A 25,112-nucleotide genomic window follows, 5' to 3' on the forward strand; every position below is an offset into this window, starting at 1 on the left:
GTACATCTGCACTTTTTGTGTGCAACTTTGTACCGTTTCTCTTTCGGAGTGAGATTTTCTTCAAGCAGTGGAACCATTATGATTTCTCGCTGGCCGTACCCCGAATCACCAAGAAGCTAACCCTTATAGTTAGGCCCTTGGCTCTTGACAAAATCTTCGATCAAGGTCTTAACCCCACTTAATTTCCAAATGGTTGAATCATGGATACTACCGGGCCAACGCACAACAGAGTTCAGAAATCGCTCATTGATGTCACATATAACCTGACAGTTGATAGCATGTCCCTCTTCCAAATAACTGGAAATGACATAATCAATAATACTAATAGAATCTGCCTGGGTGCGCTCAATTTGATTCCTACTTGCTATCACACCATTGGTTAGTGTGACCTGCGTTACCTCAGTCACGTGACAGTTAAGTACTCTGCATGATACCCGTTCGTGGACGACAGGTTTGTCCTAAATTTGTGTTTGCTTAAGTGTCTCTAGTTTCGTGGACAGCAGAAATTGTCGTACTTAAGCTAAGTGCGAACTTAGCTTAAGTTCAAAAAAGTTAAGTACAAGTTTCGTGGAGGAGGCCCAGGTACATCGTGCTCAATGTCAATTGTCAGCTCACTGAAACGTAACATAAATTAAACAAAGTTACAAGCAAATAATGCGATCTAACAATATGAGCAATAAATTATGCAGATTATACTTATAACTTATTTAATTTGTAGTTCACTAGCGTAACAAACACACAGATATGCGGGTTGTTTAAAAAGTGATCAGGTTCCTCTCGCTAGAGTATACAACCCAGCACCCATTATTCTAGGTGCCAAGTGAAAAGCTCTAGCGTTAATTAGTTAATTAATTACGCTGCTAAGTTTACTGAGAATGAGACTTACTCTTCAGGTGGAAATAAAATGATTTAGCGTCTCGTTGGTGGAAACATCGGATCTAGCATACATAGTTAGTCATGAAGCTAATTCTCCTATTCTCACAGATCCTGTGAAATACCACTATTAGAACATGTTAAGGTTAAACAGCCGGTTGTATGCTGTGCTTTGGTTTCAGAATCACTAAATATCAACATTATTTTGTCTGATGACCGTCGTGATGTAATTCATCATTAAATATCCTAAAACTAAGATAAAAATAGTTATAATATCCAAATGAGTTAATACCTATAATCCTTCTTCTTGACATCTCTCCAGAGTATAGAGTTCGTTATGAGACGACACTTAACAAAGCCTGAAAATAGGTACAGTGAATATAAACAGGTAATAAATGAGACAGAGAGGTAAGATATTATCACACTCAGATACTATCTAGTGTACATAACCACACGGTTGTTCAGGTACAAGTTAACATCACCGTGTTTTGTAATATATATAAGATTTGACAGTGAAGAATGTTGACTAACCTGATATCTATTACATGTATTATCTATTCCGTCATCAGATTAACATCCATCTTCTCGGCTACACTTTGTTTAGAATTGGATGAGCTCAATCGCAGTCTTACACCATCCAGTATGTTGCGTTCGAGGCTGATCTGATAAGAAAATCAGTGTTAGTTTTGGCGGCCGATATTGAAGCATAAAAATACTTTCGCATCACAAATCAGAACTTCTTAGAGGATTGACTGTCATAGATTTATCCAGATCGAGTTGATCATCATTTGTAAGGTATGTAAGGAGTGCCAAAATAAAATGAGAACACATACCTATACTGAGAAGAGGGTGACTACTGGCTGGCATCAACTATGGCATCAACTCTTCTTTTCAACGAACTTCCAACAAAACTGAAGCGTTATTAAAGTAAGAGACTTTGTTAGTGACAACAATAAAGTAACACAAGTGTTACAAATCAGAATCACTAAATATCAACATTATTTTGTCTGATGACCGTCGTGATGTAATTCATCATTTAAAAAACTTAAAACCAGCAGAAAACGTATAAAGCACGGGTAGGGGCCGAGCACCCTTCCCCGATATAAAGTTGTAATAACGAACCTGTTGAACAAGTGACCCAAGTAGTAGTAGACGATAGAGCCGTACTTTACAGACTGAAATAAATAGGGCTATTTAGAATAAAGAAGGAAATGTGGTTAGTTACTGGTTCGATTTTTAAGTAAATCAGTAAAAAATTAGAGTTTATTTCGCTGTCAGCAAGTTGTCCACGAAATATTATCATCATTTTGAATTGAAAAATATTTTACTGTCTAAGAAGTGATTTTTTTCTTACCTAATAACTGGCAGTGCAGAATCGAGCCACATTACTTTTCAGGTGTAAGAGAAGGGAATGAGAACACCTGTACCTCGCCTGAAAATGACAGAGTCCGGTTAGTTTCAGTATTCTTAAGGGGAACCAAATAGCTGACCATCTACAGAATCCAAGAAAATTTCGGATAACAGCACTCAGATACTATCTAGTGTACATAACCACACAATTGTTCAGGTACAAGTTAACATCACCGTGTTTTGTAATAAATATATAAGATTTGACAGTGAATACTGTTGACTTACCTCTGAACTGCACATGAGACTGCTCCAGTCAAGTTAGTAATTAACAGATGAAGTTAATGTTGATCCACGAAAATTGGCTGCTAATTTGAGACTCGTATCTGATACCGTGTTTTGGTGTCGTGATTGCTGGCCTGAAATAGAATTCAATAGAAGTATTGGCGGTGTTTAACTTAGCTGAGAAATATTGTCGATATCAAATCAGAACTTCTTAGAGGATTGACTGTCATAGATTTATCCAGATCGAGTTGATCATCATTTGTATGGTCCGTAAAGCGTGCCAAAAAAAGATCTGACAGTGAATACTGAACTTACCTCTGAACTGCAAAAGAGACTGCTCCAGTAAGCTAGTAGTAAGCAGATGTAGTAAGTTAGAAGTAAGTGTTGACTGTTAATCCACGAAGAGTGGCTGCTAATTTGAAATTCCTATCTGAATTCTGATACCGTGTTTTGGTGTCGTGATTGCTGGCCTGAAATAGAATTCAATGTAAGTATAAATGGCGGTGTTTAACTTGGCTGAAAAATATTGTCGATATCAAATCAGAACTTCTTAGAGGATTGACTGTCATAGTTTTATCCAGATCGAGTTGATCATCATTTGTATTGTTCGTAAACAGTAAACACGTGCCACAATAATACGAGAACACAGAGCAGACTTACTTTAGCTGTTAGTGGGTTCAGGAAGAAAGGTCTAGTTTCAGCTCGGAATTCTCCACAGACACAACTGAAGAGTTATTAAAGTATAAGAGATTTTGTTAATCTTATATTTGATCCTTCGAACAGCTGTTGAGCAATGAAACGCAAACATAATCTTAGCAAAATGAATATATTTCTTTTATCTTCAGCATTTAATCAGTCACATAATCTGAGAATATCAAAGGTTAGAGATTTTGTTAGTGATAAAACATAAAATGTAAAAAAGTCTTGCGTATCAGAATCACTAAATATCAACAAGGTTTTGTCTGATGACCGTCGTGATGTAATTCATCATTTAAAAACAAGCAGAAATATAAACCAGGGTGAGGGGTTGAACCCTCCCTCCGGACAAAGTGGCAATAACGAACCTGTTCAATGAATTAGCTTCTTCCAGATATTCAGTTGGAGCTTTTCATACAAACTGAAACGTAAAGGGCTATTTAAAGTCAAGAAAGAGTCAAGGGTTGCTAAGGTGATGATTTTATTTTTAAATAGATCAGTAAAAAATTAGAGTTTATTTCGCTGTCAGCAAGTTGTCCACGAAATATTATCATCATTTCGAATTGAAGTGTAATATGTTTTACAACTTAGAAAAAAGTATTTTCTTACCTTATAATTGCAAGAATCAAGTCACTAGACGTATCCGCTGTCAAGGCTAGGAAGTAGGTGCAGTGCGAACCAAACTCACCTGAAAACAACAGACTCCAGTTAGTATTAGATTGTAAAGGAACCAAAATTATATTAACAGATTTCAAGATATGTTCGGATTTACAGACGCTTTGCCGACAATTTCTCAACAGAGCCTTGTAAAGCCGGATATCTTTACCACCATTAAATTATCACTACAGCTTATGTTACTAAGTGTACTCAACAGGTGGGTGCACAAGTATTTACTGGTAAATAGGTTACTGAAAAAGTAATTTAAGACACTTACCACTACAAAAATTAATATGCTCGCCCCGCAGTTTCATCATTTTCCTCTGAAGTTCAGTGTATTATCAGTTTGTTTTTTTAACTTCCACAGATCTTTCTCCGTTAGCCCTGCAAAAAGGATAATGTAATAATTTCAGGTAAAGTGAATGAGGACTACATGGTCATTTCAAGCTACGAAATGTGTGAAGACCAATAACGGGGCGGTCGTAAGAACAACCGTCCACAAAGAATGGTCATCACGAAACACGAGCCCCAAAAACTGGGGCTCGGTCAGAGGGTTGTGTAGCACGTCCATGACTCGAACACTACCTATACGCTACACAATAATGCAGCGGACACACGCTCACTTGCACCCTGTACGAGCAGTACAATGTACATTGTACACGAGTGTACAGTGTACATTGTACACGCATGTGCAGGACCAGGAGAGGGTTTGTGTGTCAGGTAGCGGCCCTAAGGAGACGTGCAAGGAGGGGGAACTGAACATTATGTGAAACAACTTACTGTTATGATGTGACTTTTGGTGCAGATTATGTCCGAAGCAGCTGCTTATCACACCGCATCTGAGTCTCCTAAAGAGATACGCTGAGTTAGATGTCATACTCTAGAGAGCAAAATGTCAACAAAAAGGTTATGTTTATAACTTCCAATAAATTTGTAGAGATATCTTACAGAGGCACATATTAGGTGCGGTAAAGAAATCGAAATTATGCGGTACCGCACCCGACTATAAAGGTAAAATGTGCGGTAAGGTGCGGTAAATTTTTACCAATTATGCGGCAAATGTGCGGCGATTTTTTCGAAATTTGTGCGGGAATTGTGCAGTTTTCTTTTGCATTTTCTCAAGGACTTTGGAAATTCTAAACGTATAACCGCCGCTCTTATCAAAAATAGGTATGTTTATGTGTTACTGAGGGTGTAGTTCTTTACTAAGACCATGATTGAACATATATTGAGATTCAGTTATCTGAGAACAGTGACTTGATCTGGTAAAGATCAGGAGACAGTTATTTGAAGACGCCTCTTGATAGAGTCGATCAGATCCCATGCGTGATCGCAAATATGTGACACGCTTGTTGGCATTGATCGTCAGTACTTGTGAACCATTTGATCCAAGATCCATTAAGCCCACTATAAAGCCAACGCTACAACGAATAGAGGGAGCTCATTACCCTTTACACCTACTTCTTCTATTATCACCTACTTTGGATCATGGAATCTACTCAACAACTTCAACCCCCTGGAATCAGATGATGTGGTGAAGTTACGAATGATAACTGATACACTATAATCGAAGTACGGTAACGACGAGGGTTTTATAACGGCCTGGGTCACGGTCCTGAAAGGGCCTGGGTAACGGTCCCGAAAGGGCCTGGGTAACGGTCCCGAAAGGGCCTGGGTCACGGTCCCGAAAGGGCCTGGATCACGTGGTAACCGAGTCACGTGGCCTAGGCATGAGTCCCAAAAGGGCCTGGGTCACGGTCCCGAAAGGGCCTGGGTCAGGGTCCCGAAAGGGCCTGGGTCAGGGTCCCGAAAGGGCCTGGGTCACGTGGTAACTGGGTCACGTGGCCTATGTATGAGTTCCAAAAGGGCCTGGGTCACGGTCCCGAAAGGGCCTGGGTCAGGGTCCCGAAAGGGCCTGAGTCACGGTCCTAAAAGGGCCCGACTTTTAACATATTTTGGTTTTTACACTCGAAAATCTGAACGCGAAAATTTCAAAATTATGCGAAATTACGCGGAAAATGCTAGATTATGCGGAAATATGCAGAAAATTACAAAATGTGCGGAAATGTGCGGAAAACAATAAAATATGCGGAAATGTGCGTAAAACGGTAAATTGTGCGATCCCGCACCCATCGCACCTAATATGTGCCTCTGATATCTTAGAGCACTATAAGTTCGTGATAAGACATCCCCAGAGAAAAGTTACACAAACCTCCGACCCCAAAACGAGGCTGGAGGAGAGGTGACTAGACTGTCTTAATGTCACACGAATGTAACGCATTAAGCGGGGTTCTGCGCTTCATGCTGACTGATTCGTGTATAATTCAGTATATTATTATTTACCCTGATTAATTAATGACTAATTAAACGAACCGGATAATTAAGGATCTTTCACCAACTTTGTCAGAAACAATTCACAGCCAGCTAAACCTGCAGGGACAGAATTTTAGTACCAATGTAACTAAGGGCTGAAAGGTGTTAATTTAGAGAGATGTTCAGACAAGAATGAAACTTGCAGTAAGTCAACATAAAGTGTTACCTTTTATGTTTTCGCAAAACGTCATCATTTAAAATTATGTAGAAATTGAAGAGCCCTAAAACGTCAAACTCACCTAGTCTATATTCATGGGCATGTAGTTCTGACAATTACGCCTTCTCAGTTCTCACGTTACGTGACTCTGGTCGTTGTGTCGCAGAAACTGTAAGGGTTGTAACGGTTAGGGGAGATGATCTGACAGGGTCTGTTTAGAGACACAGTTTTGATTTCAGACAGTATGAATACTAAAAGCATCATGTTGCTTTATCATTATTATAAAGTGTTATACATCATTAAACATTATCTCAAACGAATATTTAGTTTCGAAAATCAAAATAGGACTTGACCGACCTGGTATAACTATTGAAGGAATGCGGTTGGAATCAGGAGCTTGTTTTTTGAGAACTTGTCATGGCTCTAGTTCGTAAAAATTCTGAAACAAAATTATTTATATTTCTGCACAATATGAGTTGAAAAGTTGTGTTGTTAGCAGATTATCAGATAGAGCTAATATTGAGATATCATTAACATCCACGACACTTCATAAATCGGTTAGTGGTCATCACGTTTAGAGTTGAATTAAAATTGGTAAACAGAAATTTTGTCATTTTCTTACCACTTTGAAGAGTTTAGCTGTAGAGCCTGATGTTTTTTTATGGTCAACTATCTGAAGAAGTAAAATTTTAAAAATAACTGTGGATGATCAAGACGTTCAAATTTTAATATAGAGTATCAGTATTGAATAACATAATCAAGAGGTGAAGAGATTAAAATAACTTTAACTCAACAATTCTTTCATAACTAAGACAATTGTCATCATTTAAAAATATTACGGGATTGATCGAAAATTTAACAAAATCTACCTTGAGAAAAGAAATATCCACATCTAGCGACTAGCACAGTCTGGTATTACAAGTTCCACACACTGAAAAGATTAAATATTTAAATATATTGTAGCAGAGAACATTTAACGAATTTAGAGATCACATAATATCAGTAATAGACAAATGACAGCACTATTTGCTCAGTCGGGGAATCTACTCATCATAAAATATAAAGATTCCACCCCCATCGCAGACTGTTCAAATTCCAACATTACCTGTTGAAAGAGATTTGAAGTAGATGTGTCGAGCAAGTTGCACAATATCAGTTAACGAATTCCATCTGTGCTGCGTCTGAAATATTGTCGAATTTAAAATTCTGAGCAAAGGGAAAGTTTTCTAAATTCATTTAATAAAGAGTCAGTATTGCAGAATATAATCAAGAGGTGAAGAGATTAAAATAACTTTAACTCAACAATTCTCGCATTACTAAAACCTGTCTTCGTGTAAAATTACTTTCAAAATAGGAGAATGATGCAGACTTAAGGATAGGGCTTACCATTTGGGAAGAAAGCAAACACTCCTCGTCCACTGTCCAACTCGTAACCTGAGGAAGATTGCTTATCAGTGATTGACACACCTTCGAGAAAACAACAACAAGATAACACAAACATAACCACGAATGAATGTCTGGAATTGCAGACGCTTAGCCGGAGAAAATACCGACGAAGCCTTAAATAGCCTAGTCACTGTCTCACCACAAAGTAATATCACCAGCGCTAAAGAGCCTGGTGCACTTAACTGGGTGAAGAAGGTATTAGAACTAAAGAAGGCAGTATCTTACCATTTATTTCTTGTAGGGTAAGAGGATCGAGAGAGTAGCAGTGGATTGATCAGGGTGGATGTGATTTGTGAACCACATTTCCGTTATCTGATGGAAGAAAAGTCTTAGAAATCTGGGAACTATAAGTTAAGCTATATTCTTCGAATTGATCAGATTGTTGTTTGGCATCAATATAATCAGCCGGCAATTCCTATCAAAGATTCTAACTCATCATCGAAAAAGGATTGTTAAGAAATCAACATACCTGATTCTTTAAGACAAGTGTTCGAGTCCGAGAGACATCTGCGTGGTTTCTTAGATGATATCTGAAATTAGGACAGTTATAAAAAGAGCATTAATTTATAATAGTTAAATTTAGTTTAATGAATTGGTCATCAGATAGGAGCGAAAGAATGCAGTAAATCGACATTATCAGTTTCAGTTGAACTATGTTATCATCACTTTTGACCGCAATTATTGACTCTATCTAAGTAAATAAAATGGAATTACCTTTGAGTGCTGAGAAAACGACTGGGAACGAGCGAAGAACTTCAGGCTTTCAGGACTGCTGCAAATTTGATGAGAGTTCCAAGAGACGGGAAGTGTTGGTTGTTAGCATAATAAGAGCAGGTTATATTGGCTCAGAATTATGATTCACATTTTCATTCAGTTCAGTGTCAAATTTCTTAATAATCTTGATAGTTGATACAGGGATTAGGCTAGTTGGTACAGGGATTAGGGTAGTTCCGAGAGGACAAATGAAACGACTTATTATTTGTTAAAACTGAAATAATTTAATCTCAAATCAATAGAAGAATCCGAGAATTTTGCCTCCAGTGTGTTTCCGCCTTGCTTCTTCGTGATCCATAATTCCGGAAGACGTCGTCAGAACGAGTTTTCTGCAAATGGGAATGAAGTGAGCAAGGGTATGGGCTATCATTATTATCAAAGAGCACTGCTGAGTTCTCGGTTATACATAATTCCAGTTCGAACATGCCACGGAAGCAGTGTCTGATGTTACAAAACCAATAGTTAAAAGCAACATCTGGTTGCTTTTTGGGAATATGAATCTGGACTTTTCAACATTAACCCTTAAAGCTCCGCTCTTACCTCAAGTCCCCACAGGGATAGACAAGAAAGTAAGTGTGAGAATGAACTTACCCGAACTGACGAGAAGGAAGCAGATTGGTTGTCCACTTTTCGATATCAGTGACACACACGTCGAACCTTGGACTGATAACTCCGCACTTGTTTAATCGACCATTTAACATAACGACAATCTTGCCGGCTCTGTGGTCATCAACTACTTCGAACTCATCGATGTAACCTGTGAGAGGAGCCTGTCAGACGACTTGATTGTGAGCTGAAGTGTGACTGAACTCTCAAATAGCCAAAATATCATCAATCAGAGGACTGAGATGTAAAATTGGCGTCATTTCCGAGAGACTGTTTTGGAGGAAAGGGGTATCCCTTGAAGTTAATAATTTCTTACCAGTAACATGAGAATAAGCTGGTACTAGTCCAGACTCAGTGCTCAATCATATCAGCAACAACTAACAATGGGTGCCAAAAATAACTTGAGTTGTTGCTGATTTGTGTTAACAGGCCTGATTAACATAAATAGCAACGAATCTACAAGTTCATTTTGGTCCAAAGTTTCTTCAAAGAACTTTTTCAAGCTGTGGAATAAAACCAACATAAGACTTGGAGTAGTCAAAGTTATTTTAATAGATGCACAATGCACACCTAAAGACTTTCATGCGATTTTTGCTTCAAAAACATCCCAAGATTTTCTTTGGGGTAAATGAATAACGGATAAAAAGGGAAAGCAAATCGATGCAACACTATAATTTTAGATACGGAAACTAAAAACAGACAAACAGAGCCAACAAAACGTACCGTGTTTCATCATAACAGTTAGAAATTTGATGATAACTTTAGAGCTGGGTCTGATAAGGACCTGTCGCTTGCCACGCTTCTCTGCGTTATAAATCGACTTCAGAGCGTCGTTCAACACATCCATTCGAACCATGGTGATGCGGTGTTAGGGGCTACTTAGCTATAAAGGTAGGAAAGGTTAGATTGGGTTGTAGTAACTGGTTGATAATTTAAAATGTGCTACGGGAATTTTAGGTAGAGATGACTTTTTGGAGTCAACTGATGCAGTAAAACTAGGTGGGTTAAAATAAATATTAAAACTGAACATTCAGGGTTTAGGTGGTCCAGTCAACAGTGCCTTCAGCACCCCAGTCAGTAGTAGTGGCCTCAGCTCCCCAATCAGCACCGCCAGTGGCAGGCTCGGCTACCCACTCTTCTTTAGCTGGGAAGGTGGAAGCAGGTGCGATCATGGTGAGAGGTTCAGCAGCAGCGGCCAAAGGTTCGGCGGCAACAGCGAAGGGATCAGCGACGACAGGAGCGGCGTTGTAAGTATCCTGAGCAGGTTGTACTTCAGGTACCTCGGCAACCTCTTCCTCCTCCTTGGTCTCCTCGCGGAAGAAGTACAGATCGGGCATGACATCCCAGTCGATGGTTCGTGGGGTATCTCCTCTCATTCTGCGTACTTCCCGAGCCAGCAGCCACCACATAAGACCAACAGAGTGGATGCTCTTGATGTTAGCGGGGATGGCAATGTCGACGTACTTGGTGGGGGAATCGGTGTTGCAGAAAGAGATAACGGGGATGTTAACGTAACTGCTCTCCATGATAGCCTGGTGATCGGCACAGGGGTCGGTCACAACCAGAAGTCTGGGCTCCTTGAAAGCAGCCTGGATCTGATTAGTGAATGTACCAGGGGTAAATCGGCCGGCGATGGCAGTAGCTCCGGTGTGAAGAGCAAACTTCAGGACGGCTCTCTGAAAGCAACGAGGGATTAATGTTATTTTCCTCTAACTAAGAGCTCTGAAATCATTCAGTGATAACTGATAATTGTTCTGATGAAGTGAATACAGTATATTCTAATTGTTGCGTACGTTTCCAACCACTGCCATAATATTACTGGCAAAGATGAACTGTAGGCTGGGTTCTCTCGCATAACTCCGTAGGAATATGTAAATTGGACTACATCTTCCAAAGATTTATGCTACCTTATTTTCCAGTAATGGAAATTATAATTTCAAAGAGAACAGGGTACACACCTGTCCGTAGTTTCTCGATGAGATGACACAAACGTCAGCGGGGTTCTCGATACTAGCGATCACACGTGCGGCTAGAAGGAGCTTCTCCCAGGTCTTTTTTACATCAATGATGCAAACGTCGTTCCTCTTCTTGAACACGTAACTCAACATCTGAAAACGATCTTGTTAAGCGTGAGGTAACATTAGGGATAATGACAAATCAACAAGGTTGGGTGCCATTTCTCAAAATTGATTTGCAGAGCAAAAAGGCGGGCTTACGCCAAGAGTTTATCTATTGCATGCACACAACTAGGACTATAGACGGCTAGGAACGGGTAAATAGCGGCTTAGAAAATAAATGCGCGTCGCGGTGCGCGCTAAAAATTTCTCTCAATTGCGAGAGGTGGTCTGGTTTTCTTAGAAGAAACCAACCGCGCCCGCCGTAAAGTCAGCTGCATCCTGTCCTTCGAGGACCGATTCGTCCCATTCTCCGCAGATTACTTATTGTGCGGAGGGTCCCTTGCTGGACCCCCAAACTTTAGTTATGTCCCATTTCCCATTTCCCTTACAGGATTGATCAATTTTAGCTTTCCATGATTAATTGTAGAATTACACGAAATTCAGGGTGAAAATTTGAAAATTGAAAGCCCCCCCCCCCCCCCCCCCATCTTATTTCTCCCAAGTATGATGACCTGCAGAGTGTTTCTAACAGGCAATATGTTATTAAATTCAGGTGAACAAGAATATAGTGAAACCAGATTTTAGCACGGTAGATTGACTAACTCTCCAACCAGTGGATAACAAATTTGACGTTGCATATAGGCCTAGCCAGATGGATGGCCAAAATACCTCGCGGACTAAAGCGCACCCTAGGGCTGCTAAGTCATGTGTCACCAAGTTCAGCCTGGCCCTTTTATAACCATAACCTTAGCAAATGCCCTTATTTTAGGCTTACCTCTCTAGTTTATCACAAATCAGATTTATGTTGGTGACAAGCAATCGCCGATACAATGCTCCACAATGTTTTGTTTCGCATAAAATTTTCAATAAATTCTAATTTAATGGCGAATTCAAAAGATTTATAACTTAACTTGCATTTACCCGTCTAGAAATAAGTCTAAATGATTATGCAAGTCATTATGATTATGTAATTTTAAACATGCATTTAATCAAAACTCTAAAGTTAACCTCCAAATTTAAATTGGGAACGGCATTTACCCTCAACTTTCAGGATTTACTAAATTTTCTTAGTTTGGGGCCGATAAAGCATGTTACCGCAAATAAAGGCCTACTACTCTACTGGAAGAATTACATAATCATATGATCTTCATTTTAGTATTCAAGAAGATTGGGATAATTGTTATCAGTTTAATGGCCCATGCAACAATAACTCATTCTAGTGGGGTTCAATTAGCGGCCTGGGAGCTCAATTATTATCCCAATTTAGAAGCCCTGAATTTTATTGTTTTGTTCCAGATCAGCGAACCTTCTACAAACAATTGTACAAGTATTAGGAAATGGGATTTGTTGTGGCATCTGCTGTAGTCTCGAACGAAAAATTCTCGCCTAAGAGGATAAAGATGCGAAATAGCTGGACAGAATTAAACCCACGCAATTGGTCCAGAATAGGCGTTGGCAGTAAAAGTGATCTTGCAGAGAGCGTCCATTTAGCTAGTAGTATTTTAAGCTGATACAGGCATAGTCAAAAATGTGTTTCAAACGGTTATTAGTACCAACTTAATTGTTGTTAAATATCTTCGGAAAACACCATCTAGTTCCAGTTAAGTTTACTTCTGGGAAAATTTGGTCAAAATGGGAACGCCCGGGACACAGCAGAAACCAAAATATAATTTTTTTATCCTGATCCTAATCTTGGCGAAAATGTCAACTTGGCCAAGATTTTATTTAAGGGTCAGAACAAGGAAAAAAATAGTTCATTTTTAACACTCACTCACATTGCTAGTATAGTGTGTTAAGTGTTCAATACAAATTTTGTTTTCCATATCTTTGCAAGATCCCAGCCCACCCAGAATTGAACCACCCTAACAGCAATATGCCACAAATAATTGTATTTACGGAAAGTACACGTTTCAAAAGTTTGTCATTTTAAACTGAAGGTAGAGGTTGTAAAAACGTACAACGCCAGGGGGAGGCCGAGGGAATCAATAGTCGGCACACAGAGGGTAGGTGTTAAGGTAGAGTTCGGACAATGTTAAGTTCAGCGGATGTCTAAGAAGACGTGGAATTCAGCGGAGCAAAGGCCAAATAGTGAGCTCTTTGCAGTTGATCACTGCTCATGAAATACATTGTAAGCTCAAGTTTAAATAACGAGGAAGAAAGATAAGTTCGTTTACAACAAATGAAGGGCGCAACTGAGGCTTTAAGACAAAATACATGTATTGTGCAAAACTTTTTAAGATAGAGGAATTGATGGCATCGAAGTCAGTGAAAAACTAGAAATTGCAAATATTTTCAGGTTTTCAAGATCGAGAACGAGCGATGCCCAGAGGGCCTCAGCGAGACGTGAGGTTCCCCGGGGTCCGGAGATTCGGCAAAAGGCTCCGATTTCAGAAGAAAAAGAAGATGATACAGTGCCACCGGCAAAAATCTTATCATTTTTCCCTTTTGAGCCTATCTAAAGCAATTTTTGATTTCTTAGTTGAAAAATCTGATGTTTCTATGAAAATATTAAAAAATCGTCCCAACATCTATGTAATCTATGAAATCTGATGTCTCTTAGACACTCTGGAGATAAATTATGTCATTTGAATAGACTTACAAAAGTTGAAAACAACTCCATTTCAGCTAAGTCGTATACTTAGTTACTAAATTTGGTTATACACCTTAAGTAGCAGAAGCAAAAAAAGGTGAAAATGTGGGTTCGCAAGGAATATGGAAAGTAGTCTTACTTGAAAGTTAACGTTTCCGGCTCCAAGATGGGTGCCAGCGGCCAGCATCTTCGTGACATCATCCTTTTGCAGAGCAAGAACTTTCAGACCTCCGGACATGTTGAGTTGTTAAAGTAAAGTGACGGAACAACCTGAAACGAGAAAATAGTATAACTTCAGGAAGGTTCCTCTAGAAAACGTCTTCAAAATGGAAACGAGAAAATTTAAGTGCAAAAAGTGATCGAATTCAAGATTTCTTCATCAGCGGGTGGAAATCGAAGAGACGAAAAGGCCTCGAAACTTGGGGTGACTTACCGATAACTGCCAAATAGAGATAAAATTGAATATTGAATCTAAAAGTGTAAAGGCGTTTGAAGCTCTATTTATCCAACGCGAAAATTTGATTCGAACATTACGACTTTGCTTACTTAAGCCGCGCGAAATATCAAACCAAAGTGACTCTTTTGCATGATATGAGTGCGTATTCAGTATTATTTGTATTTAATTGGAAGAACTGAAGAAGGCCGCTGCTGATATGTCATTTTCAGTACTGACAACCCTTGTTTTAATTTTTCGTCAATTCGTATCCAATTGTTGTTGTTGTTGAAACTGTAATTGTAAACTGAAACTGAAACTGAAAACGTGAAAATGTTGCGGATGTATCAATTTTTTTGCTTCAACTTACTGGGCCGCTCTCAGCTTGTCAATTGTCATTCCGCCTAATCTCTATTCTATGATTATGAACATTAATATAATAGCCCGAGGTCCCTTGTCATACGTTGTATGACCCGCCGCGCACGAGTGCGCGGCTCCCCCTGTATCGTAGAAACTCTACAGTGACAAGTGAAGCGACAAAATGTAGTATTCAAATGCAAAATGTAGTATTCATGATTCATGATTCATGAATACCAATTACAAACAACAAATTACGTCTTCGCGATTTCTTAGAAAGTACAACCACCCAGAAAGTATCGACCAATCAAGAATTACGGGATAGAAATATACTTTACTTTATTATTTATGATTTATGTACTTGTAGGTTTGGCAGGGTAAATACTTGATTGACGATGTCAACCCTTCCAAATCGTTGCTCTGCGAATTAACAGAGCGACAACAGACAATCTCGTACCATGGATTCTGGACAAGGGGTCGTTCACATATTGTGTAATCATTTTTTGGAACATTTTTACCCCCCCCCCCCCCCCCCCCCCCCCCTCTGTAATCAGTTTCACACATAGCTATTGTGTCAAAATTACACTAGCGTAATCATTCTAGGTAGTGCGCCATCGACAGTGAGCCGCGCGCGCCGACTGTAGGATGGTTTTTTAGCGCTAATTTCGGCCAGCACAACTTTCTTCAAACAAATAGATATTAAGTATCTTTCCCGACCTTCAATTGCAACAAAAATTGGCAAGCTTACTCATAGACTTACAAGGAAAGTGTCCGAAAAATTTAAAGCATATCCAACCATCAGACATTATGTTACAGCTAAAAGCAGTGTATTTTGCCCCATTTTGATCACTATATCAACTCCGATATCAACCAAATTTTTCGGACAGTTGTAAAAGCCTTATTAGAAGGTCGTCGCCAATTTCCAGAATGATCTTATTTAAGGAACTGAAGATAAATCCAAATAATACGACAAAAATGGTCGAATTTGGACGAATTTGGTAAAATTACGCGACTTTTACAGCTACTTTTGCTCCAAAAGCCGCGCACCATCAAATATGGCACCTAGGCTAAACTCACTGATCTTTCCAAAAAAGGTATGACAAATTTGGTATTGTGAAAATTCTCACAGTCTCTAGAAAACATGGTGGTACAAAAATTTTCAAAATCCGAGCAAGTTTATTTTTATCGTGCACCCCCTAATCATTCGGTAAACCCCCCCTCAGCTGATTATGTAATATGTGAACGACCCCCAACAGTGAAGTTGAACAGTGAACAGTATCAAGGGCGTTTTTTCCGAGCGTGCTAAATCATTCTACACTCGATCTTCGCGATTTTTCTAAAATGTAAAAGGTTTTTTTGAAACCAACATCCAAACATAATCGATGTATTTTGAATTTTCAGACGCTGATTCCGAATCACCCCCCCCCCCATTAGTAATAACCATACGATATTAGATTGACCATTGTTAATGATCTGGCCCGGCGCGCGCTTATACTTTGTAGCACTTGCCATCGGGCAACATTTTGAAGAGAAAGTTGACGGATGTTACTCGTCTAAATTTCTTCGAAGTAGCGCGCGCCGCTTTCGACGGCAAGTGCTACGAAGTTGGAAGTAGCGCGCGCCGGGCCATGGATCATTAACAATGGTCAAGGAGAAAGCGGCGCGCGCGCTACTTCGAAGAGATTTAGACGAGTAAGTGTTACGACGGCAAGTGTTACGAAGTAGCGCGCGCCGGGCCAGATCATTAACAATGGTCAAGATAATCACATTTGTAATAAATAAAACCTCTCTGTACTAATCTTAACTGGCCTACCTGAATAACCAAACCTTTTCTTTTCCTCGGCCTCAACAATCAAACAGAGTTGTTCATATCGTATTTGGTTTTGACCATTGGTAATGATCAGGCCCGGCGCGCGCTACTTCGTAGCACTTGCCATCGAGAAGAAAGCGGCGCGCGCTACTTCGAAGAAATTTAGACGAGTAACATCCGTCAAATTTGGTTGTATCATGTTGCGACTTAACGGGTGATACTCGTAAATTATTTGTTCCATATATTTGACCGTCGACGCGCGTCCTGGTAGGTTATAAACCTACAAGTTGCGACCCCCACGGTCGTTTCACTATGACGATATGGGGGGAGCCGCGCACTCGTGCGCGGCGGGTCACACAACGTATGACAAGTATTTGGTGGGTGATGTAAACATGCACATTGGCGTAACGTTACCTGTTGGTGCCCCCACGCTTAAAAAACGCCCCCTGTTTGCACCGCCTCCCCTTTGGCGGCCCCTCACTGCACTTGCTCTATCAAGAGCCCTTGCGCTTGCAGTAGCGCCCGCCTCTTGACTTGTGAAACAAGCGCGCCCGCAGCGGCGCGAAAGCACATGGTTAGGTGAAGCCCCTCACTAAAATTGAACAACTTAAATGATTTTAGCTACAAGCTAAATTGTCCCACATTCAAGCGTCGATTTGGCGCCCCCTAAGATTGCGCCCCCACCCCGCACAGCTTTAGGTTAACCTGTAAACATCACGTTGCTCTATTATATCCAGAGCCCTCTCGCTTGCAGTAGTGCGCGACCGCCGAAACAAGCGCGTCACGCAGTAGGTGTGCGTACTACTACTACTACTAGACTCATGGCTAGGTGAAACATCAGGTGGAGCTTTCCTAGCACTGTATTATTACCTCCTCTGAGTAATATGAACTATAACAACGTCGGATCATAATGTCCTTGGAAACACGATTTACCGTAATCAGTAATACCTAGAGGCTGGAACAAGTTTTTCATGTTGGCGGGGATCTCATGAACTATGTAAATGTTGTTGAGTGCCATAATTTCTTTGACTTTTTCCGCCAAGGGACCCTTGAAAACATCATATACTATTACTAGTAAAGTTTTCTGTGCCTCTGGCAGACCAAGGTGAAGGAGAACCTTTCCGTCGTTAACTTACGCGGCACAATAAAGTTTTCATCGTTGTCATATTCTGGACAAATAGTTCGAAGTGGACATTTTTGAAAAAAATTCAGCGGACTTTAACTTGGATGGACCTTATATTAAATGAACGGACTTTATTTGAACGGACATTAAGATGAACGCATGAGGGCCTCCAGCGTTCAATTTATGTCCGTCCAAATAAGGTCCGATAAGGTTTAGGTAGGTCAAGGTGTATTACTCCGTCCACTAGAACATAGAAGTATAACGTTGTAATTGTGTCGACACCTAAAGTATTTGAGTATTTGGGGTACAAAATGCTCCCAGGGGCGGCAAAACGCTGCATCCCAATATTTTGGGATATTTAGAATTAGTTATTACAAATAAGCAATTACAACACCGCAATTTGCATGTAGATAGCAGAGACACGCAGATCAGTATCACAGCAGTTTGTATATCCCGTGTCAATTCGAGATATGCACCGTATTTGTTTTATTCATTCGTCAATTTGAATTAATAAATTAATAAATAAATTAATAAATTGATTAATCAAATTAATTAAATCTCGAAAGCTGATAGGTTCTTCGGAAAAAATTCAATCCGTCACGTTTATTCGTGATCAGGAGAATAGGAAGTATTTAGCGATTCCATGAAATAGTACAATATCAGACCGCAAATAGACCGTACGGGGTGCTCCCCGGGGTGCTCATTCGTCAATGTCGAAAGCTGATAGGTTGTTCGGAAAAATTAAATCCGTCACGTTTATTCGTGATCAGGAGAATAGGAAGTATTTAGCGATTCCATGAAATAGTACAATATCATTGTGATTAGTTAACCGAAGCGTAGATAATGATGCTGTGAGAGTTATAAGATCTCGTACAAAGTTAGGATTTTTATTTTTTTGCCTTTAACTTTAAGCGGGATGGTATTTTCCCAAATTTTAGATTTAAAAAATAAAAAGAATATGGGATATTTAGAATTAGGTATTACATATTTGACCAAAACCCATAATCATGGGTAGAGTGGACCGCTGCCAGTGTCTCTCTTTCCCAAACAAAAGGAAATGATATTAATTTGACTGACCGTTCTCAAATGCAAATTCATACCGAGAATGAAATCGGTCGCTCGCTTTTCCTTTATTCAATAAGCTTTATTACAATTCGTAAGCCGTGAATGAATGGGAAAAGCGAGCGACCGATTTCATTCTCGGTATGAATTTGCATTTGAGAACGGTCAGTCAAATTAATATCATTTCCTTTTGTTTGGGAAAGAGAGACACTGGCAGCGGTCCACTCTACCCATGATTATGGGTTTTGGTCAAATATCATCTCTTTTTGATTGAAATGTCAGAGTATTTTATAAAGTCGAAATATAAACTGATATCTTCATTAATAAAGAGGAAGTTTCAACAATTTCGAAATTTTTCCTTTAAAAACATTTCCTTGTGTTTGGGTAAGCATATCTGTCGATCACTGATTGAATATGCAACTATATAATCTATCAAGTTGGCACTAAACTCAAATATAATGTCATTTAACTGTCATGTTACTGTTAAAGCAGGAACTAAATCTAATCGAAATAAAGAGAGTGAAGTTCTCACTTTTTGCAAACTTTGAGCGGACGTTGCGTGCGCATCCAATATCAAATCACCGTAAAATTTTTAATTTTCGTATTTCTTATGTATTTTAATAAGTGTGCAAAGTTTCAGAATATTTTAGCAAGAACTCGCATCACAACGGGACTCCAAAGCTGATAAAAATCGTGAAAATAACAATTTTCAGTGATTTTAGCAATTTTCTATCAATTTGGGCGTGTCCCCACGTGTGCAACTTTTCGATTTTCAACTTTAAAACTAACCTATAACACAATTTAGACCTTTAAGAAGCAAAATTGAGCTCCACCACCCAAGAGATGGCCCAACACCAGAGAATACTAATTCACAACTTTTGTGTTTTTATAAAATTATTCTTCAAAAAAGCACTAACTTCAATAGCAAATATCTTTATGAAGGAGCAAGGTAGAAACATTTTCCGGTAGATTTTTAGAATGCTTGAACAATTATCTCAGGTAAAAATTTGCTCAGATTTTGAATAAAATTACTCCTTAATGGTGTTAAATTGATTTGAAAAGTTGTTATTTTGTCAATAATCAAGATTTAAAAATGCTTAATTTGATGACGTCATCAAGTGGTGACGATGACGTTAAATTGTTTTTTGATATAATGTAAACTAAAGTGTAAACGATTATCTTCAAGACCTATGGTTGGAGATGACTGTATCGTTTATACTTTTGAATCTACGGACACTTAAATGTAGGCTACAATTGACTGCCAAAGCGTCTATACATATATACCACTATACTATACTTCACGACAATCTGTTGTAAAACAGGGGTTCCAGGAAACCCACTTCCCGATACTCCTGAAACTTGAAATTTCATTTACACTCGATTTGGTCAACGTCTAGACACCCTGCAAAGTTTCAGATCTTTTACTCATTTTTAACGTGGTTTTTAAGGCACCTGAATATGGCGATTTTGGGTTTTTTACCTAATTTCGTATAACATGCTGGCGCGTATTTTGCACAAATTTCTTGAAAATCTCCAAATAACTATTTCTTATTCCTGTCAACTTTAACATCGAATTAGAATGGGGGTAAGCAGTAAGGGGGGTAAATAATAAAGGGGGTAAATAGTAGAGGGTGTAAATAGTAAAGGTGGGTAAATAGTAAAGGGGGTAAATAGTATTGTGAATATAAGGGCGACGGTCATGCTTGCCAGCATTGTGATTACAATTAAGCAATTACAACAATACAACCAAGAATGTTGAATACGTAGCGTATCTTATAAACGTACGGCATACGAATACGTCTTTCTCAAAAGTGTTTTGCGTACTTTACTTCGTTCAAATCTGTCATTTCGACCATCGATTCATTAAAATGAGCATTTTAAAATGCGCGTTTGTAAATATAAATATTACATTTCATCGCATGACCTCATGGCTTAGTCGATTAGGGCGTCAATTTTAATCTGAAGCACCCGGGTTCTGGGCCGACCGGCCATAGTTTTAGTCTCACTTTTTGGCAATTATGACATCTTACTATAAGTATATATATATATATATGTATATAAAGCGTCTTACTATATATATATAAGTCTTACTATAAGTCTTACTATATATATATAAAGCGAGACGATATATATGGATGGATGGATGGATCCGTACCATTTTACTGACACCGCGGCATCAACTTTAACGCGACTTTCCGCAAAAACCCGTGAAAGATATACAACTGAAACTTTTTTGACTGGGTCAAATGCTTTAATGGCCTCCGAATCAGCATGAAAAATAAAAATTGGCCAAGAAATAGGAGTTTTTGGACCCCCAAGTGGTGTCAAAAATGCGAATTAAATAGGTAATAATTATTTTAGTCTCTTGAATCTTGACACCATTTTAGGGTTATACGGGTTCCTGCTAGGAAAGTATAATTAAGTCATTATCAGGGTACCACATCACGATTGAGAAATTTAATTATATCTCCCCGAGAATTTTACCTAGGGACCTCGAGGCTTCTCTGTTCATAAACAGATTGAATATATATTGGAATGAAAATTGATAGGCCTATCAGCGCCACCCGGCGCCCAGTAACAAGAATTTTGATAGTATTAATTTGTTTATAATTATATGCTCTCTCGTACCGCAAAATTTTATTATTTTACTCTTCGTTCCCAAAAATTAGTTCAAAAAAATTTTGGCGGCCCTCTCGCAAATTAATGGCACATATAAATGTTTGCATTGTATTAACACTTTTATTTGTCACTGACACTATACAACATACATATAGTTAAATTTAAATTATTTCATGTTCAATTCCATTAGGAATAGTTTTCAACCAAAACCCAAAATTGGGTAATAATATAAAGTGCATGGAACGTTACAAAAAAGTTTCCTTTTTGAAAATAAAAGGAAATGAGATCAATTAATTACTGTTTCTGTACTAAACGCGAAATGTTGCCGAGAATAAAATCGGCCGTGAATGAATCAGAATAAGAAAAGCAAACGACCAACATAAAATGAAGTGTTTTTTTCACATTATCTGGCATCCTGAGGATAGAAATAGCCGCAGAGATGTATGTTTAATTTTATCTTAGAAACATAGTATTTCCGCAGGCTAGGTTATCGTCAAGGGAAGCATTACCTTACCGTAGATTTTTACTTAACGGCTAGGAAAGATTCGTAGATTCCTCTACTGGGTTAACTTTCGGTTACCTGTTTAAGATTTGTATGAAGTCGTGACCCCCATACCATTGTCGTGACCCCCATACCATCATGTCGTGACCCCCATAGTCCATACCATTGTCGTGAGCCCCATACCATTGTCGTGACCCTCATACCATTGTCGTGACCCGCATACCATTGTCGGTCCACTTAGTATCGGGGTGCAAACGTGAGATAAAGTAAGATCATTTCCAGAAATCCTCCATAAATTCCAGAAATCCTCCATAAATTGCAGAATTTTTAAGGGCTGTTCCACACCAATTATACAGTTTTAAAATATTTCTTGTTTCATTGAATCATTCAGTCGGCTAAGCTAATTTATCATTCGATCCCATCGCCAGCTCTTATTATAATTATGTATAACATTTTGAACTTTATCCGATTGCATCGCTGCTCACTGCTGCCTTATTCTTTTATTAATAGACAGTCTTTGGGTTTTTCCAAATAGTTTCTGATTATTCTGATTTGCGACAAATGATATTGCACTGTTAGGATAAACGACGTTTCAAAGTAACAACTTCTTATTCATGCTGACAAAATTGGTAAATATGTGAGAAAACTGTCTCATAAAATTTATTAATCAAAAATGGCTAAACGACAACAAATTGTTCAAATACTCGACTAAAATTAGAATCAAAATCTATATATATACAACACTACTCGATCTGCTATTCAATAAACTTAAAACATCCACTAAACAGCAAGTACGTGATTGTGATCGTGTGATGGAATGACATGTACAGTGATAACAGATGATTTAAGATGTAAGTGATAACAGATGATAAGGTAAAAGATACAATACATGTGAGATGGTGTATACACAATGTGAGTGATTGATTGTGAGCGAGATGTGAAAAAACATTAAAACTTACTACTGCTAGAAAACTTAAACTGTATGCAATAAAAAGGGAATGAAACTAAAATATCTAAAATTCTTCAGTACTAGCTATGATAAAACGTTTAATAGTATCCAGTTCTTCTCTCTTGTTAATTGTAGGGTTCAGATTAATAATAAACATCGCTTCAAAAATCTTTCTTCTGACAGTATTGGGTTCAATTCTTAAAATATCTACTTCTAAACTGGGATTTAACCCCTCATGACAGCTCGAATAATGTATGGCAAAAGCTTGACTAACATTAGAAGGGGTAGCAGGGTAAGTAGCGTAACGTAAGTGTTCTCCTACGCGAGCATGTACTTTCCTACTGCTTTCTCCAACGTACAGCTGGTCACATAATTTACACTTAATCTTATATACAACATTCTTCACTTCACAATCTTTATTACAAACTATCAAAGGACAAATTTTACATGAATTAATACTGCACACACGTTTATCATACGGTCTGTTACTACATAAAATATTTCTCAATTTCGAAGTAGGTTTAAAGTTTACTTTAATAGGTAAATTGTTCTGCTTTACATAATTTCTAATCTTATTGCTAGTACTGTCCGAAATAAAATCTAAATTAAGAACTGTCCTGGAATCATCCTCGACACTCTGACGCCTGTTAGAATTACTACTGTTACAATAACGTCTTGGGTTCTGGTAACCGTTTTTCTGTAATAGATCATCAAGGAGTCTGAGAGAGTGCTCCTTTTCCGCTGGACCAGATGAGATACGGCAAGCCTCGCTATATAGGTTCTTCACTGTATTAATCTTAACAGACTCAGGATGGCAAGAGTTGTTGTGCAGGGTAATATCCTTTTGTTGCGGCTTGCGGTACAATCTGCTGGTTAATTTACCGTTTGGCTCGATCCGGACCTCAGTGTTCAGGAAGGGGATAAAATCGTCCTGTTGTTCTGGAAAGTCGACCTCCCACTTCAACTTTTTGTCCGGATCTTGGTCTGCAATCTGTTTTTTTTTATTAATATTCTCCAGTTCAGCAAAGAATTTCCATTAGGGCAGCTGTACAGCAGGGTTTTTTAAGGGATGATGATTAATCACTCTACACTCTACTGTCACGTGACCTTTTTAAACCCGTTCTCTAGCTGGTCCTGAATGACTACCTTATCGGACCTTATTTGAACGGACATTAAATGAACGGACATAATTATGAACGGACAATCAATGAACGGACATAATTATGAACGGACATTAATATGAACGCTAGAAGTAGAAAGCATTCAAAGACAATACCATCAAAAATCCGAATTTTTTTGACGTTATTTTATTTCAGCAAAGCAAATGATTTTTAAATCCATTTTTTATACAGTAAGTAAAAAAAGCAGTCGTTAAGCAGTAAAAATGTTAAAATATGTGTACATGATCAGTGTCTAATATCACATTGACATATCATCTTCATCAAATGGGTTTTCGTGCATGAAATAGTCCATGCTTAAAGTTAAAGCATCAATGATTTCTAGCTTTAATATGGAAACCTTTTTTTTATCAAACTACGCCGGTCCTGCATTTCAGTGTTAACTTAATTACAAGCCATTCGGCGTAAGGTGGTTTATCTTAGACAACTTTAGGTTAACCTAAACATCACGTGGAGCTTTCCTAGCACTGTTACCTCCCCTGAGTAATATGAATTATAACCAACGTCGGAAAATGTCCTTGGAAACACGATTTACCGTAATATCTAGAGGCTGGAACAAGTTTGTCATGTTGGCGGGGACTAGCTCATGAACTATGTTGTTAAGTGCCATAATTTCGTTGACTTTTTAGTTTTTCCGCCAAGTGACCCTTGAAAACATCATATACAAGTAGAGTTTTCTGTGCCTCCGGCAGACCAAAGAGAACCTTTCCGTCATTAACTTACGGCACAATAAGTTCTCATAGTTGTCATATTCTGGACAAAAAGTTCGAAGTGGAAAAATTTTTGAAAAAATTTCAACGGACTTTAACTTAGACGGACCTTAAATGAACGGACTTTATTTGAACGGACATTAAATGAACGGACATAATTATGAACGGACAATCAATGAACGGACATAATCATGAACGGACATTAATATGAACGCTAGAAGTAGAAAGCATTCAAAGACAATACCATCAAAAATCCGAATTTTTTTGACGTTATTTTATTTCAGCAAATGATTTTTAAATCCATTTTTTATACAGTAAGTAAAAAAAGCAGTCGTTAAGCAGTAAAAATGTTAAAATATGTGTACATGATCAGTGTCTAATATCACATTGACATATCATCTTCATCAAACATGGGTTTTCGTGCATGAAATAGTCCATGCTTAAAGTT

At 38.5% G+C, this 25,112-nt stretch overlaps 3 protein-coding genes and 1 non-coding gene across 4 annotated transcripts in view; 1 reads left to right on the forward strand and 3 right to left on the reverse strand.

The window, feature by feature from the left end:
* Positions 1 to 25,112, forward strand: part of LOC134816328 (TBC1 domain family member 16-like) — a 145,907-nt gene that overhangs the window by 64,385 nt on the left and 56,410 nt on the right. The gene's annotated exons all lie outside the window — the stretch shown is intronic.
* Positions 8,426 to 8,511, reverse strand: LOC134817679 (small nucleolar RNA snR60/Z15/Z230/Z193/J17). The gene has a single exon (XR_010160553.1). It is a non-coding gene; the product is annotated as a small nucleolar RNA snR60/Z15/Z230/Z193/J17 (small nucleolar RNA).
* On the reverse strand, positions 8,807 to 10,122 carry LOC134816526 (small ribosomal subunit protein uS8-like). Its single transcript, XM_063825410.1, has 3 exons — positions 9,938 to 10,122; positions 9,200 to 9,365; positions 8,807 to 8,937 (listed from the first exon to the last, which is right to left on the reverse strand). Exons 1-3 carry the CDS (start codon positions 10,068 to 10,070, stop codon positions 8,844 to 8,846), a joined length of 393 nt encoding a protein of 130 aa, XP_063681480.1. The 5' UTR covers positions 10,071 to 10,122; the 3' UTR covers positions 8,807 to 8,843.
* On the reverse strand, positions 10,219 to 14,442 carry LOC134816525 (small ribosomal subunit protein uS2-like). The gene is made up of 4 exons (XM_063825408.1): positions 14,355 to 14,442; positions 14,061 to 14,191; positions 11,173 to 11,322; positions 10,219 to 10,890 (listed from the first exon to the last, which is right to left on the reverse strand). Exons 2-4 carry the CDS (start codon positions 14,157 to 14,159, stop codon positions 10,252 to 10,254), a joined length of 888 nt encoding a protein of 295 aa, XP_063681478.1. The 5' UTR covers positions 14,160 to 14,191; positions 14,355 to 14,442; the 3' UTR covers positions 10,219 to 10,251.

Source organism: Bolinopsis microptera, chromosome 6 (assembly GCF_026151205.1).
Source record: "Bolinopsis microptera isolate Bmic1 chromosome 6, MBARI_Bmic_1.0, whole genome shotgun sequence".
NCBI lineage: Eukaryota > Metazoa > Ctenophora > Tentaculata > Lobata > Bolinopsidae > Bolinopsis > Bolinopsis microptera.